The sequence below is a fragment of the Phyllobates terribilis genome, unplaced genomic scaffold, assembly GCF_046119375.1.
Source record: "Phyllobates terribilis strain yellow unplaced genomic scaffold, ASM4611937v1 Scaffold_4__5_contigs__length_816908805, whole genome shotgun sequence".
NCBI lineage: Eukaryota > Metazoa > Chordata > Amphibia > Anura > Dendrobatidae > Phyllobates > Phyllobates terribilis.
The window spans coordinates 502,824,786-502,842,475 of record NW_027362764.1 but is presented as its reverse complement, the minus strand read 5'-3'; the positions used below and the strand labels follow the sequence as shown (position 1 = coordinate 502,842,475).

Below are 17,690 nucleotides of genomic sequence, written 5' to 3'. Positions count from 1 at the left end.
TGCCAGGTTCATTTCTGCCATAATGAGATGCTCGTGCTTAGGAGCAGCATTTAGGGAGGGGTTGTAACTGGTGCTCTGCTTATGTATTCCTATATCTGGCTTCTGATAGGTCATTGAAAGCACAGTGACCTGTCTACTATTTTAAATACTGCCTTTTGTAATTTGTGCCAAAGTGAAATTTACAAGCCCCAAAATGGCCACCGCAGTAGCATTTTTCGGTTGCCGAGAGATCCTACTGCGCACGCACCATGTTGCTAAAGGAAAAAGAAATTTGCCTGCAGCAATATGGCTCCTGCCGCCCGTGCTTGCGCAGTACCATTTCTTGGTTCTGAGAGATGCCACTGCGCATTTGTGGCGCCATATTGCTGCACAGGTGCGCTTTAACACACGTAGGCAGTGAGCACATCATTCCACGCTCTTATCGGCACACAAGTTACGTGAACGCAGGGTGCCTATGGGTTTTCATGACGCCCCAACACAACTCCAGACCCCGAAAAATTAAAACTGCGACAAAACCAAAAATTTTTTTTCCTTACAAGTTTCATAATTTATTTTTTTTTTAAACACAAAAAACCCCCCAAAACTATACATGTTTGTTATCTGCGTACTCGTACTAATCAGGAGAATCGTATCGCCAGCTCAGTTTTACCAAATAGTGAATGGTAAATAAACAATTGTAGAATTGCACTTTTTGCAATTGGAGTTTTTTCTTCCTGTTATCGAGTGCGCAATGTGATAAAAAATCAATTATGCAATTCAAAAGTACAACTCATCCCGCAAAAATCAGACCCTCATATGGCTACAGCGACAGAAAAATAAGTTAGGGCTCTTGGAGGAAAAAAAATCACCTAGGGGTGAAGGGGTTAACACTAGGACTACTGGACTCGTGACCCCGCCTAGAACTACTGAAAGGAGTCATTTTGACTCCTTGCTTGTTTTCGTTTATTTTTAGAGTTTCATTTGTGGTTATTTATTAATTATATTTTTTGTAATGTATTATTATTGTGAGATCCAACAGTAATGCTTTTGATTTTTTTTTCTGCTTTTATTTTTCTACAGAAAATAACAATAATTATAATAGACGTTTTTCAAACATTTTTTTTTATTCAAGTGCACACATATAAACAACTGAAGAACAAAAAGCAGAGAAAATGTAGGTGGAGGAGCATAAAAATGAAAATATGGCGCAGAATTCACCTTCTAAACATTTGGTGTTTCGCATTTTAGGCATTGCCTTTGATTTATGGCAGTACATTGCCCACACAAAGACTTACCACAAGTCTTACAATTTCCGACAGATCTATTTTTCTTGCACTTTTCTTTGATCTGGCAAAATTTTGTTTGAACCATCACTTCTGAGCATGTAGAAACTTGGGACGTGGAACCCTTTTCCCTATCTGTGACATAAGGACCACTCAACTCTCTCACAAGCGTTTGCAAAAATGCCTTGCGTGACATTTTTTGGTGGGTAATCTCCTTGAATATTATCCATGCATTTATACCCGCAAAGTCTAAGGCATTTTCAAATGCATGAACAGGCCATCTCCTTGTGCATGTTCGTGTGGTATATTTTCGTGCCATCTGATCCACTACATCTACTCCATATTTTGTTTCATTGTAAAACTTTACCGTTTCTGGAGTTTTTTTTAGCAGAATCAGACGCAACAACAACATCTGGATGGACGGAACTCAAAATGACAACATTTTTGTTGGGCTTTCCTTGATATACTGTAAGTGTAAAATTGTCTTCATTTCTAAACACTTTAGTGTTGTACAATTCCTCTTTCATGGATTTTATTTCTTTAGGCACTTCTCGCCTTATCTTGTTCAGTGTTCCCACGATGGTTGTTCCTTTGCTTTTTAGCTGTTTAGCTAATTTTACTGAAGTAAAATAATTATCGGTTGTAACATTGCGACCTTTTTTCAAAAACGGGTCCAATAACTTCATTACCACATGGTCAGCTAAACGGTCCTCAGCACGGCGTGTGTCATCTTTGCCTAGATAAGGGAAGCCATTTGCCAGATATTTGCTCCTCTTATCAACAGCTAGCCAATATTTGTGGCCATATTTATCTGGTTTGGAAGGCATGTACTGCGTGAATGGACACCTAGTTTTGCTTGGGAAAAGTTGCTCAACCACCGTTATGTATGGGCCAGGTTTGTAACACGCAATACAATTTTCAATAAACCTGTCCCACACAGTAGAAAATAGAGCAAACTTGTCCGTTTGCAGTCTCTCCGATCGAGTAGATTTCTCATCAAATCTGAGAAACCTCATAATTTCAACAAAGCGGTCCCTAGACATTGTCGCTTTGCAAAAGGTATTCCCCAGTCATTACACCAAATACTGCTAATCGAGTGACTGTTCGTGCCAGATATTCCACGAGCATAGAATATCGCAATGAATGCATCTAGCTCCTCATCAGATAGAGTAAACTGTAAATTATTGTTCCTGCATGCTTCTGCAAGCGTACAGTTCTTTATATGTGTCAATATATATGAATCAAAAAATAAACGCCATGCGCTCAAAGGACTATAGATAATGATATTTCTTCTGGCGTATCCTGTAGGGCCAGGTGCTTCTTGAAGAATATTTTGGCTGTCACGCCTACCAGGCAAGTGTTCTCCAATTTCAACAGGTTTCCATTGAATACCATCCGCTGAAACTAGTATTCCTTCAGATTCGCCTTCTCTGGTGTTTGTTGTTGCATTACCTTCGCCGCCATCGTTATCTGTTGTTCTTTCATTTCTGGGACGTTTTGCTGATTTTTTCTGTCCACGACCAGGAGGATGGTCACGAGGCAACATAACTGCATGAGCCCGATCCCCAGTTGATGTGCTTGGAATATCTGTAAAAAAGTTGATGAATATTTAGAATTTTTGTTTTGTAAGGGTCCGTGCACACTGGCTGGATTAGCGGCGGAATATCCGACCAGATATTCTCACCACAATCCGGCCCGTACCTGCCCGCTCAGGTACAGAGCGGAGTTTCATACCTGAAGCTCCGCTCCGAACCCCGGGCTGGAGCCGCTGTCTGGGACGGAGCCGTGCTCGCGCGTAAGCAAGCGCTGCTCTGTCCCTGACAGCGGCTCCAGCCCGGGGTTTGGAGCGGAGCTTCAGGCATGAGCGGGCAGGTACGGCCTGTATTGCGGCAAGAATATCCAGATGGCTATTCAGCCAGAATTCTGCTAGTGTGCACAGGCCCTAACTCAGTGTGTGGAAGAACAAATAAATACACATAACTACTTACCTTCTGGATTTGTTCCTTCTGAGTCTTCAGATTCACTTGATATGTTCTGAGGAATGAAATCTTCATCACTGTCAGAATCAAATACATGTTCCTGCAATTCGGATTCCGATTCATCCTCCGGTATGGATTGCAAAGTAGCCAGAATATCCTGAGGCTTTATCAAACGTCTTCTCTCCATATTCCTCACAAATTCCATAATTCTATATAGTTCCCTGCTGAAAAATAGAAATGAAATGAAAACTAAAAGAAATAATAACTGTTCTGCCACCTTCAAAAGTAGGTGGGCTGAATCAGTTGACAGACAGCTAAACTATTTCATAACAATTCATACCTGTATGAGTCTTCAGAGCTCGTATGTCTGCGTCTGTTCTCTTTGTCTCTTCAGCTGAACTGAAAGTAAAGTTACTATCCAGAATACTGTCTCCTGCTAGGACCTTAGAAAAACACCACCCTTCATTAGCATAAGATAAGAGCCTAGAGTAAACAAGCTATTTTGTTCAGCATTACACAGTAATACAAGCAGGTAAAACACAAGGAAAATGTGAAAAGTTGACATGTAAATTGAACTACATCTATATGAACATCAGGGTAAATAAGACAGAGTGAAAAAATTATGCACAAAACTTTATAGCAACATTTAGTGACAAAAGGACCTCAAAATATAGTAGGGAGTCAAAATGACTCCCTTCAGTAGTTCTTGGTAAATTTTGAAACAAACGCGCAAACTTTTCACCAAAATTATTTATTCTCACAAAATCTTTTTTCACATCATATTTGAGGAAAAGTCACCGAGTTTCAAGCCGGAATTCTGAAAAATGTAGTCACAGAAGAGAAATAAAAAACGAAAGGAGTCAAAATGACTCCATCAGTAGTTCTAGTGTTATAAGGCAGAGTGCAATAGATACAGCAGCAGCATAAAACTTCTGTTTGGGGGGGGGGGGAAGCTTTCAAAAGTGTGTGACACAGAAAAAAACCCAAAAAGCATAAAATGCCTCAAACCACACACAAAAAAAGGGACTAAACACCCTGCGCCCTCCCAAACCAATTAGTAGCAAAATATATCCAAAAACAGAGTTCAGTTTATGTGGAAGCCATGAGGAAAAAGCACGCGTGGTAATGTTAGTGGCAGCACAGCAGCACAGCAGCACACACACCACGGTGTGAAGAGTTGCATAACACAAACACTCAGTCCCCACATCCGCTCCCGCCTCTAACCTCAACCAATAAGAAAGCACGGCGCAATTGACGTTGCTTCTTCCTTTCTACGTCATCACGTCGTCTCTTTCCTGCGTTCAGTATTCGTCTCTTCTCACAATCCAGGACTACATTTCCCGGCAAGCTCCTCGCGTTCTCATTGTATGTCGTCACTACGCCTTCGAATCGTCGAATACGCGGGCAAGCGCAGTGAGACACAGGCGGGCAGTGTGAGGAGTGGAGGCCTGGAGACTCGCCGCACACCTACCGGGAACTGAGTTAAGTGTTCTCTTGACGAAACCAGACATTTCCGGCCCGCACAACCGGGCCTAGACTGACGACGATTGTCAGAGCGGCCATCACTGTTCGTCCTACAAGAGTAGTAAACGCACAGAGTCCTCGGGCCGGAGTGACCCGAGGAGGAGTCAGCCGGATGGCGGCAGCGGGAGGAGGTGGAGGGGGAGCGGGCCCTGGAGGAAAGATCCGGACCCGGAGATATCACCTGAGTTCCGGGAGGACCCCGTACAGCAAGAGCCGGACACAAGGCCAGCAGCAGCAGGTGAGTGTGGTCGGGACGGCGTCCATGTGCTCCAGGCTGTGGTGGCTGCTGCCCGCTCTCTCCCTGAGTGCAGCGATCTGCTGGATATTGTACCCTCTGTTGTTACTGCCTGTCCATGTGACCCTGCACACAGGTGATCCCGGGGTCAGGCTGCTGCTAGTGTGAGGCTTCTTCCCACCACATGTGAAATGATCAAGTATCTGCTGCTAAAGTCTTAAAGGGATTTTAAGGTTTTGGCAAAAAGAAACCCCTACTCCTGACTGCAGGGTTGTTTTAAAAATAACCTTTTCCTTACTCCTCCTCCCCAGGTCCAGGCTAGGTTTCCCCACTGCCCACCATGTGTGCAAACATTGAAGGGGTTATCTGGGACTTTAACATTGATGGTCCACCCTTAGGATAGGTAATCGGTGTCTGATCTGTGGGGATGTAACACCCTGCACCCCTCTGATCAGCTGTTACCTGTAACTGCACCGCTCCGTCGACTGTATAGTAGTTACAACTGTCCGCCATTCAAATCAATAAGCGATAGATATGCAGTACGTGGCCGCTATACAGTTAACATGGCTGTGCAGCTCCATAACTGAGCAGTTTGAGACAACACTGGGAACAGCTGATCGATGTCGCACCCCCACCCATCAGACATTGATGATGGCCTATCCTAAGACTAGGCCATCAATGTTAAAGTCCTGAACAACCCTTTTAACCGAGACTGGGAACAGCAGTGGAGACTCGGGGGAGGATAAGTAAGGCAAAATCTGATTTTAAAACTATTTGCTGCCTGGGTAGAGTGTTTTTTTTAAAATTGGAAACGCCTTTATTATTGTAATTTAAAGACAGGGTGACTCTCACCACTTACTGATTATAATCTGAGTAAAACAATCGCCAGAAGAGAGCAGAGACTGGTAGGTGAGTATGTGCTATTCTTTATTTTCATAGCACACTCAGCTCATATGTGTAAAAGAAAGGGGTTGTCTAGGTTTAAAAAAAAAATCCACATAAATGTGCATGAAAAGGTGGATTATAACTTCCCTAATCATCTGGCACCATTAAAGATCTTGGTGTTCCTAGGTTCAACAGCGCCACTGTCAGCGAGGGTCTCCTGTGTCTGCAGGTGTCTGGCTGCTCATTTCTATAACGGTTGGAGGGGCTGACTTTAGCTTTTTTTTTTTTTTTTTCATTTCAGTTGACATTAATCTGAGACTAACCAACCTCCCAACTCCAAAGACATACTGATAGGGAATCTAGATTGTGAGCCCCAATGGGGACAGTGCCACTAATGTATAAAAAGCTCTGTGGATTAATGGTGACTAAAATAATAACTTGTTTAAAAAAAAAAAAAAAAAAAAAAGGTCCTAAAACTATCCTACACGGTGAGCACTAGGCAAAAAAAAGGTTAGGGCTCTTAAAATATCGCAACAATATTTTTTAGTCACATCCTAGTTGCTATGTAAACCTATGTGAACCTGTCACGTCCTAGTTGCTATGTACACTGCCCCCATTGGCTTGTTAGTGATGCAATGTGCATCACTATGTTTTGATGTCCTCTGTCTCATATTATGGCAATGTTGCAGTGGCCAAAAAAACGTAATTTAAGCGTTTTAATTTTTTTCTTGGCGCACTTTTTACTGATAGTGTTAATTTAATTTTTTAAGTTATATTTTAATAGACCAGACTTTTATGAACGCAGCGTTACCAATTATGTGGTGTTGTTTTTTTAATTGTTTGATTTTTTTTTAAGGTGGTAAAGAGGGGGTAAATTGAACTTGTATGTTTTTTTGTTTTTTTTCCCCCTACTTTTTATTGTATTTGTTAGTCCCTTCAGAGAACTTGAAGCTGCGATCGTCCTATCACTTGTGCTATACATGGAAGGAATCACGATATCCCATGAGCGTCGGCCACTGGCCGGCATTCACCAAAGGATTGCGATGACAGGTACGGGGCTCATCAGCAGACCCCTGGTTGTCATGACAGCCTATGTGCGCCCCGCGATCATGTGACGGGCTCGCCGATGGGCGGGGTGAGTGATGTGCTTCCGGGCGGAGCGGGTTAATGTAAGTTCCCTGTCTTTACTATACTTGCCAGCCGCCGTGTTCAGCTCTTCCCGGTGCTGCTCCAGTCCCACACCGCCATCTTGCGACTGCAACTTCTGAGATGAGTCCTTGTAAGCTGTAATCTGCTGTATTCTTTGTAGTAAACAGCTTCATATTATCCCATATACTATTATAATATGCTGCCGTTTTGGATTCTTCTACTACAAAATCTGGTGGCGTATTACTAGGATATTCCAAAATACTGTGATCAGTGGGGGTTCAACTGGCAGAAATCCCTCCCTCCAACCTTAGAATTAGGCAGCCACAGATATAGAAAAAAATCCCTTTTTAACTTTGGCAGCAATTATGAGAGAGATCAACTTTAACCTTTTCTACCCTCCAATGTTTTGACATTACTGTCTCTATTATATTGTGAGCCATATATGCTCTATACCAGTGTTCTCCCAACTCCGGTCCTCAAGGCCCATCAACAGATCATGTTTTCAGGATTTCCTTAGCATTACACAGGTGATGGGATTATTGCCTGTCCAGGTGATGCAAATATCACCTGTGCAATACTAAGGAAATCTTGAAAACATGATTTGTTGGTGGCTCTTGAGGACCGGAGTTGGGAAACACAGCTCTATACAGAGGGCTGACTACATGGAGGAATGCACAAACATGAGTTCTTACAAAGTTCATGGGTAACTCCAATACACTTCACATGTTCAGTAATCCCCGACTCTCTGTAGAACAAGCAGATTATTGCAATCCACCAATAATTAAAATGACCGCAGTAAACTCATGTAGCCCCCCACCAGCTGAAGGCCCTCCGTTGCTGCAGTCTTGATACAGGCTGAACGTCATAGGAGACCCTTATTTTCACTATGTACTGTATGGTATGTAGTATAAGCGATCGCAAGTTCAAGTCGCCTAAGGGTATGTGCGTACAACAGCTTTTTTTCGCTGGGTGAACCCTGAGTTTAAGAGGTAGGCTCATTGGGCAATGGTAGTGAGTTTTTTTACGTTTTCCAAGCACTTTTTTGACCTCCGGCAACTTTTTTTTTGCCCAGAGTCTTTGGGGCATTTTTTTTTTGTACACTTCATTCAACAGTGAAGAAAATTCTAGTGGTTTGTCTAGCAAAAACACCAAAACACTAAAAAAAAGATACCCAGGTGTCTTTTGAGACCTCCCTCTGATTTCTTATAAAGTATAGATCGTCTTCAGAATGGAAAATGCATGAAGAATGGCTAGCTCACTTCTTTTAACCGCTTGGAGTCTTTCGATGAGGTTAAAAGACTCTTAAAGCGCACCTGTCAGCGGGATTGTGCTTAGTAAACCACATACACTGTCAGGTGGGCGCCGTTATACTGAGTAAAATGATACCTTTGTTGATGAAATCCGTCTAGTGGTTCTTTTATAATCTTTATTTTCATTTCTGACATAATGATATGCATGTGCTCTCATTATGTATTCATGTATTCCTATCTGTGCCTTGTGACAGGTCACTGTGCTTTCAGTGACATGCCTACTATTTTACATACTGACTTTGAAATTTTTGTGTCACATTGAAATTTACATTCCCCAAAATGCCCGCGGCAGCCTGTGCATGTGCAGTAGCATCTCTCGTTTGCCGAGAGATACTACTGCGCACACGCGGATGCCATTTTGCTTTTGGAAAAATAATTTGGGTGCAGCAATATGGTGCCGTGCATGCGCAGTGCTATCTCTTGGCATCTGAGAAATGCTACGTCAGGGGCGGCGGCAGCCATATTGCTGTAGGTAAATTTATTTTTCCTCCAGCAACATGGCGCCGCTCGGCGCTTAGCTATTGCGCACGCGTGGATGCCATTTTACTAGAGGAAAAATAAATTTGTCTGCAGCAATATGGCCACTGCCGCCGGCGCACTAGCATTTCTCAGTTGCCGAGAGATACTGCTGCGCATGCGCTGGCGGCTGCATCCGTTTTAGGGAATGTAAATTTCAATGTGTGACAGAAATTACAAAGTCAGTATTTAAAACAGTAGGCAGGTGACTGAAAGCACAGTGACCTGTCAGAAGCCACAGATAGGGATACATGATGAGCGCACAAGCATATCATTATGTTAGAAATTAAAATAAAGATTACACCAGAACCACAGGGCGGATTTCATCATCAAAGGTATCATATTACTCAGTATAACGGCGCCCACCTGACAGTGTATGTGGTTTACTAAGCACAGTCCTGCTGACAGGTGCGCTTTAAAGATTGAACAGCAAGTCGTTTTTACATATGTATTTGTTCATTCTTTTGAGAGTTTAGCGCTTTTCCGGAGGTTTTCAGAGTGAAATTTGCCTGAAAAAGATGTTTGCCCTGATTCATCAGTGTTCACACCAGAAAACTGGAGTAAGGCTGTGTGCCCACGATGCCTTTTTTAAGCGTTTCCGCAGCGGCAATTCCGCCACAGAAACGCTTGGTAGAAGGCCTACCATGATGTCAGCGGTCAGGTGATGGTCGTGTGACCATCAGCTGACTAAATGACGTCACCGAAGGACCTTGCAGATCACCGCTGGGAGCTGAGGAGAGCGCATCGTCGCCGGGAGGACACCGGGGGCGCCAGAGATATGAGTATTATATTTTTTTTATTTTTATCTTTATAATTCTTTTTTAACTTGTAGGTACGATGGTACCTGGGTCGGATGAGAGTCTCCTCTTCTCCAGACCCGGGTACCATCCATGTATTAAATCGCATAAGATCCGCATGACTACACGTAGTTATGCGGTCCACTGCAAGTCAATGGCGGCGTTTTCGCAGCGGAATCTCACTAGAATTGGTCTTGCTGCAGTTTAACGCAATGTGAATCCGCAGTGGAAATTTCCGCATGATGTGTACAGCACATGAGGATTTGCATTGCAGTACATGCCAGACCTATTACAAGTTAAAAAAAATCCACCGCAAAAACGCATTAAATCCGCATCGTGTGCACATAGTCTAACTGCTTCAGGTTTCCAAAGACAAAGCGGTTAAAAGAAGTGACCTGACCTTTCTTCAGACGCTAACTATTTCATACAAGTAAAAAAAAAACTGCTGTCAGAAGTTGCAAAAAGCTGTCGGGAAACTACCAAAACACACTTCAGGACAAAAGACACTGGATGTGAAATGGAGACATCTCTCAATGACAGCTGATGACGATTAAAAGTACATCTAACTTCTCTTCCATTTTTGGTGGAGGTGTAGAGCAGTTGACTTATTCTGGGTCCGATTTGAACTTTTGTCATATTTAGGGTTAAGACCAACTACCGGTAGCTTCAGGAGTAGAACAAAGTATGAAGAGGGAACCAATTTGATTGGAAGAAAGGGTGCCAGGCTGATGGATTATAGATAAAACATAATATTCATTTTTATTTTTCTCGTTTGTATGCTTTTGTGACGTTACTCGAGTCCTCTTGTGTAACCCTTTCGTTCTTGCCTGTAAACTGCCATAGAACAGTTTGGTGATGAGTAATTTTGCACTCAGACAACAATTTATTGGTGAGTTTGTGTGTAAAAGCCACTTCTCCTTATTCAGACAATGTTATTGTATTGATATGTGCAGCTTTTTTCTTCGTACTCCTGTTTCTAGAAGGGATTATTGTTTCATAAGCCTGGCCATTGGTTCTCATGACATCAAGGGGGATTTAGATTACAAGGAGGGTCAAGGTAGGCTACGTTTTATGAGAAAGATTAGCTAAATTCACCTAGCTAACAGTATTGTATACTCCGTTACTGATTACATTTTGTGACTTTAGAGGATTTATTCTTTGCAAATGGTTTCTGCTAATCTGTCACTAGAAGATCCATGCTCATCTAATATCAGCTATTTGTCCAGTTCATTAAACACCACTCAGCTTCTTGTAAGGTTTCTACACTTCTTTGGTCCTTTTAAAATACATTTATTCCCCTTTTCCCAGGAAATAATGTTAATGGTGTGGTGGTGCAGCAAGCTTGTGGTTCATCAATATTCAGTTTCATCTCCTTCCTCCAGAACTGTGACTGATCGCCAAAGACCATCCTGATGTCTGGGCAGATTTACCATAGATGTAATGTACATATACACAGTTACCCTTGCTGAACTAGGTTCTTGCTGCTGATGCGGTAGACACTTATGACACACTGTAGGTGCTGCAGGAAGACAGTCACTTTCTTACTGTAGTGCTAAGGAGTGTGCAAGATGGCAGGAGCAGGGAGGATGGCAGTGAGCGGAGGCTGTCAGTTTAGCTAGGTGGGCAGAGATGGTTTACAGTCTGAATATACTTGGGATATATTGTTCTCCTAAATTGCCGAGTGTCCAGAAAAGGTTAGTTATTCTGAAATGGATCATCAGGAATAGGTGGTCTATTTCATGATCTATACGGATTAGATAGTTCTGGTGACAGATTCTCTTTTAAGATATTCTCTTTTCCATCACCCACAGGGTATCATCAGTCGTGTCACAGATACTGTAAAGAGCATTGTTCCAGCTTGGCTGCAGAAATATTTTAACAAAGAAGACGAGGTCCCTGGCAGATCCTCAAGCTTGATTCGCGCTGAAGACCATTCTGATGATAGACAAAACGAAGAACAAAGTCACACCTATGTTCAGGAAGACCTGCCTGCAACTACAGATGACAGAATCACTCCTGAGCATGTTAGGACCCAGGAAGGTAGGCAATAATGACTCTCCATTTAAGGCATACCTGTCACCTCTTCTGACATGTCTGTCTTCGTAAATGCTTTATTCCCCATGAAATAATTATGCAGTGTCTTTTCTTGAAGTTGTGTAGTGTTCTGTTCCTCAGTTACTCCTCCTAGAAGTGGAAGTAAATTAACAACTGGATGTAACTCTTCCTCTTTCAAAGGGGTATGTCCCTGCAGTCTGCCGCTAATTACAGTGTTGGCGTGTAGAGACAAACCCCCTCAAATGGTAATACCTAGTGATGAGCGCAAGTGCTCGCCACTGAAGTTTGCCTAGGGTGCTCGGGTATGCACAGAGTATCGCGGGCGCTCCAGTGACATGTTCACGTCCCCGCGGCCACATGTTTTGCGACTGTTAGACAGCCATGAAACATGCTGCCGCTGGGACTCGAACATGTCACTGGAGCACTCGCGATACTCTGTGCAACCTCAAGTAACAAGCACTTCTGCTCATCGCTAGTAATACCCATTGAAGGAATAACGGAGGAAGGCGCAAGTTATGCAACAGTTACAAGAAAAGATGCTCAAATTATTTAGAAAGAGGTCCACTTTGAAGATGACCTTTCGTCAAATTTTTTCATGTTGAACTGGCTATTATGTAGTAGCAGAGTTAAACGTTTTTTTTGTTTGTTTTTTACTCTTTTATTTTCCTTCTCCATTACGGAGAGATTAGTAATTAAAGTATATGGCACTTCATGAGTTAACACTTTAAGTCCAAGTGGGTATAAGACCATTTTCATGGGTGGGGGGGGGTACTTTTTTTTATTTTTTACCCCTGTATGAGCAATCATAAGCAGGCAGCAACATTCCAAGGAAAGAACACTTCCCCCAAAATAGCTTAGAGCAGGTTTCTCAGAGTCTGAGATGTATATTGCCACAGCCTGTATTTCTTGCCTATATCACTTTCCATTTTGTGCATTTATTTTTAATTGATAAAATTTGGCATTTCTCCTAGCGGCTATAAATAAATTATTGTTTTGTTTAACAAATGTATTAATTTTTTTTTAATTTTTATTTTGAAATGTCAAATATTGATGCTATAAATCTAACATTTGCAGATCACTCAACAAGTCGATTGGCATTAAATCTGCCTGAAGTGTTAACCCGGCCATCGCTACATAGAGCTAACCTAAATTTCAACATATTGGATTCTCCTGCACTTAACTGCCAACCCTCTACATCTTCTACCTATCCTATTGGCACTTCTAATTTTTCACTGGTGAAGGAAATTAAGGACTCTACCTCTCAGCACGACGATGATAACATTTCAACAACCAGTGGGTTTTCCTCGAGAGCATCTGATAAAGGTAAATGTTGCTATATGTTGATTTTAATTGGTTTATGAAATTGTGTTTTAAGACTTTTTATTTCTTTTGCCAGACATTGTTGTCACAAGAAATCTGAATGCACCCCCTCTTTGGTCTCCTGAAGCAGATCGTTCACATCTTTCACATAACTCGTCTATGAACTCCAGGAAACCAACATTTAACCTGTCTACGTTTGGCTCTCTGTCACCGGTATGTGCTGTTGTCTTTGGTTTTTTTCCCTGACATCCTTTTGTATATATTATTGTAATATGACTGTTTTGCCTGGATTTCCAAGGGGTTCATGCTGTACTCTACAAAGCTTTGAGTAACACATTTGGAAAGTAAATATAACTTTAATCTTAAGTGTTAGAATACAGCCATAGCCACTGCTGCATATATCCATTTAGCAAGGGAATGATGACGTACCGGGGTAGATTCCATTTTCTTTTTTTTTTTTGCAGTCAGCATAATTTATAGACTTTGAATCCTTTGCAGTTTGTAAAATGTAACCCATATGTTCCTCTAGTTTTAGAAACTTTAGATCGTTTGTGTGGTCTTTGAACTTGACTCTAACTTTTGGTTAAAGGGGCTATCTGTCCTTTTGAGCGCCATGTCGGTTTGCCCTTCTAGTAACATAACAGAAATCACTGGCACTGAATTGGTCATTACATCCCTACAGGAGCAAATTGGGATATCCTACAAAAAGTAACTATTTATCTTCAAGCTAGATTACTACATAACCAGAAAGCTGCACAGATTAAAAAAAAATAAAAAATTCTTATTAATCTGTAGTCTTAAAACAGCAGTACTATGTAGAAAGACTTAAGGTAATGGTTGTTTTGAGTTTGGCTATGTTTCCTCAGGCCTCCCGACATCTTGAGATTGCATTTCATGGCTGTTACTAACGTCTGCACAATGACCACCACAACGGACAGAAATACTGATTGCGAAATTGTCCTGTTAGTTTTTATGATCTGGACTAATGCAATAGGAACGCTGGGTCTTGAGGCCAGAGGAAGCACAGCTATAGGCGAAACGGCTATATAGTGATCCTTTCTGCAAAGAAACTGCTGTTTTAACCCGTTCACACCATGGTCATTTTTGTTTTTTTTCTCCCTTTCTTGCAAGCGCCATAACTTTTTTTTATTTTTACGTCAATATAGCCATGTGGTGTTCCAGGCAGAATGTGTATATCCTGTGCTGCTGATGAAGATTCCAGGATGCCGATGTATTCTTGAAAAAAATGTATTTAAACAGATTAAAAGTCAACGCTTTTTGAAGTCATTCACAACTTCTTCCTCAGGATATAGTCATTAGGTTATCTCCTATGAACGCCGGCCACAAGAGGGCGTTCACAGTTGTATCATAATGACTGGCACGGGGGTCTTCTGCAGACCTGTCATGACAAACCATTGGCGCCCCCTCATCACGTGACAGGGGTGCCGATGGGTGGGATTTGTGACACGCTTCTGGCTGGCGCTTGTTAAATCCCGCTGTCAGAGATTGACAGCAGCGGACGGAGCTCCGATCCACCTGCAGTTGTTAAAGGCACATGGCAGGTAATTAAATCATCTGTAATGTGCAGGGAAATAATGCAGGCTCAGCGCAGGAGCCCGCATCAAAATCTAACACGACATATGATGTGAATATACGTCTTATGTCGTGAAAGGGTGAGTGCCATTTTCTGCCTATATATACTCTGGATTCTCTTCTAGCGAACAGATCTCCAATCTTAGATTTAATGTTGACCGACTGGCACTTGGTCTCTTAATGAAGGTACACTTTAAATGGGGCATAAAAGCCCTTTTACTCTGGAAATTGCTGGTAGTGTGAAGCACCACTAGTGGGATTTTCTGACATCTACTATGTGCTGTATTCATTAGATGGGTATACTGATGTACATTCCAATGATTGCCAGTTATTGACCTTTCAAATTACTTGTAGCCTTAATTACCTATTTATCATGTGTATTAAAAATTGCCATTTTTGTAACTTTTTTTTAATGCAGTCTCTTGGAAACTCATCAGTCTTAAAATCCAGTCAACTTGGGGATTCTCCTTTCTATCCAGGAAAGACGACTTATGGAGGTGCGGCATCTGCACGTACATCAAGGGTCCGCAGCACTCCATATCAGGTAATTTTAAGGATGTCCTTGTGCAGTAAACATAACCTAGGAACACAATTTTTTATTCCAGTAGAATTACAGCAATACCCAACTTGTAATGAGTGTTTCTTTTTTTTTTGTGTGTGAAGTGGTGAAAATCTAATTTGTAAATGAACCAAAAAATTTGTCAATATTTCCTGAAACTCGTATTTAAGACCTTTTTTTTTAATATCTCACTGGGGTACTTGAACCTGAAATTATCTGATCATTTGTTCTATATACTGCTGTAGTATATAAGGAAAGTCTCCTATAATGCCCAGCATGTAGTTAGTTTCAAAAGAGTACTGATGTGGCAAGCACAGGTGCCCTCTGCAGGCTTCTGACTGCCATGGCAATCCATCAGCTCCCCTTGATTACATAGTGGGTTGGAGAGGGATGGGCACATGGAGCAGCGCCTATGCAAACGGCACGCCCTAAATGCCACTGTTAGAGATTAGGAAAATAACTAGGGAACAAGAAAAGTGCAATAGCGTGTTATCCAATATAAAGTGATGATAAAGTGGCTTTTCCGCTCATCTGATAGGGTTGTGTGAGACCCAACTCTGATGTAGTATTGATTAAGGTTCCTGCTTCTGTTGCACACCATCAGCACAGAAGACCCGCTTTCTTACTGTTAAGAGATTGACAGTGGTAAAGGTATAAAAGGTGCAAACGGAGCTCAACTCTGACTGCTGCTATTGCTGGCAGATACTGCGTGTTCAATGCAGCTCTTGAGTCTGCTCCATACACAGGCCGCCAGCATTGGATTTCTAACGTTGGTTAGGTGTTGGAGGTTTTCTCCTCCTTTAGAATGATGTTCTCAATGGGCTCAGTGTGGGGTTTATGAAAAAAAAAAAAAAATGCTATACTCTTTTACTGCACCTGTGCTGCTCAATATTCTGTCTCCTGCCATTCTGTGGGCACCACGTGACTTCTGCTGCCAATCTGTGGCTGTTGGTTAGGTGGTGCTTTCACATTTCATCCAGAAACCAGCACTGGTTCTAACAAAATTTGAAGGCTGCTCCACTCTGTCTGTATGTTATGTTGTTTTTTTCTCATTGTACCCCACTCCTGGACCTATTCAGAATACCTAACTTTTTAAAGTGAAGGTATCCCCTTTAATTTTTATGGTCTTAATTTAGGAGTAACACTGTATGCATACACCTGCCTTTTTGAAGAGGAAAATATCATGTTAAGGAGTATTTTACAGGGTCTAGTTGTTTTTGTTAGTCTTCGGTGTGATGTGTAGTACTGGATCTTTTTCCCAGCTGCTGCGCTCTGACGTGTATTTACAGCTTGTTTTCCCCTTCCCTTGGTTTGGCGCGCTGTACATGTTCAGCTGAGCACCTGTCGTCTGCTTGTTAACTTCCCGCCTGACTGCTGATACAGGCCTTGGCTGTAATTTCGCTGTTGCGGCAAGTGAGAAGCTTGTTTGAACACTTGTAGATTGTAAAATTCCATGTTCACTGGCTACCTTTTTTCTAGAATTTTTCCTGCCATAATATGAATGCATTATTTCATATCCCCTTATTTTTTTTGTTTGTTTGTTACTTTAGGCACCTATGAGAAAGCAAGTGAAACCTAAACCAGCAAATATTCAGTCTTATGGTGTTACAAGCTCCACTGCTCGGAGAATTCTGCAATCTCTGGAGAAGATGTCCAGCCCTTTGGCGGTAACAGACTATTTATGAATTAAGTAACTGTAACTTAGGCACTGACACACACACATCTCTTGCTTCCTTAACTTGACACAAGACTTGTGTGCAAGGTTTGTGCTATAACCAATATTGGTCTTATTAGCTGCTTAGAAAGGCTAGTAAATAGTAACCTAAAAACTACAATTAAAGGTCTACGCTTTATCCTATTGCAAATATGCCCTAATACTATACATACACAACTGTAGGAAGTTTTCACAAATTGTGTGGAAGTTTGTAACTTTTTTAGATATATTCAAGGCTTTACTTTCTAAAATTACATTTTTAAACAGGTGCGATCTGATTATTTTCTTTATTAACACAGTATCTAACACTTGCTGAAAATACTGCATGAAGTTTGTGTCACATTAGGTTTAATAAGCCCATAAATTCTTCAGTGATTGATCCCTGAGACTGTTTTGCCAAATCTTAACCCCTGTATCTTTAAAAATGCTTAGTGGATTATGAAGGAATCTCTGTTTTGACCATTTTCACACATCCGTGGAACACAGATCGCACTTGGATCACAAAACCCAGCCAGACTGAGTCTCCTGGCTCTAGCAAACAGCCTCATATATGCCTAGGAGGCACTTAGTGGTGGTCTAGAGACCTGGTGGTAGGGCCAAGTATTATCCATGCTTCACGAATGTATGCTCAATTGGTTTCTCTTTTCCTTGATTTCAGGATGCCAGGAGAATACCTTCAATCTCCTCTCCTTCAGCAATGGTGAGTAGATTACTGTGGAAAGAACAGGTATCTGATTTCAATTCAAAATGTTTGGTAATGGGGTTTGTCCACAAAAAAAAACATTGCCTTTC

General features: G+C 41.7%; 2 protein-coding genes across 3 annotated transcripts in view; one reads left to right on the top strand and one right to left on the bottom strand.

Moving 5' to 3' along the window:
- Positions 1-1,080: 1,080 nt before the first annotated feature.
- Positions 1,081-4,497, bottom strand: LOC141264395 (uncharacterized). Of its 2 annotated transcripts, none has more exons than XM_073676690.1 (4): positions 4,405-4,497; positions 3,582-3,684; positions 3,251-3,465; positions 1,081-2,849 (listed from the first exon to the last, which is right to left on the bottom strand). In XM_073676690.1, the coding sequence occupies exons 3-4, from the start codon at positions 3,444-3,446 to the stop codon at positions 2,275-2,277; spliced, it is 771 nt and encodes a 256-aa protein (XP_073532791.1). In that variant the 5' UTR covers positions 3,447-3,465; positions 3,582-3,684; positions 4,405-4,497; the 3' UTR covers positions 1,081-2,274. The 2 variants fall into 2 exon arrangements, with proteins under 2 accessions (XP_073532791.1, XP_073532792.1); XM_073676691.1 differs by having other exon boundaries at positions 3,251-3,462.
- Positions 4,498-4,612: 115 nt separating this feature from the next.
- Positions 4,613-17,690, top strand: part of NUP153 (nucleoporin 153) — a 61,920-nt gene continuing 48,842 nt past the window's right edge. Inside the window, exons 1-7 of the mRNA XM_073678814.1 lie at positions 4,613-5,003; positions 11,469-11,697; positions 12,787-13,035; positions 13,109-13,245; positions 15,044-15,169; positions 16,735-16,851; positions 17,557-17,598. Coding sequence (XP_073534915.1) covers positions 4,878-5,003; positions 11,469-11,697; positions 12,787-13,035; positions 13,109-13,245; positions 15,044-15,169; positions 16,735-16,851; positions 17,557-17,598 — 1,026 coding nt within the window. The 5' untranslated portion in view covers positions 4,613-4,877. The remainder of the gene's footprint in view (positions 5,004-11,468; positions 11,698-12,786; positions 13,036-13,108; positions 13,246-15,043; positions 15,170-16,734; positions 16,852-17,556; positions 17,599-17,690) is intronic.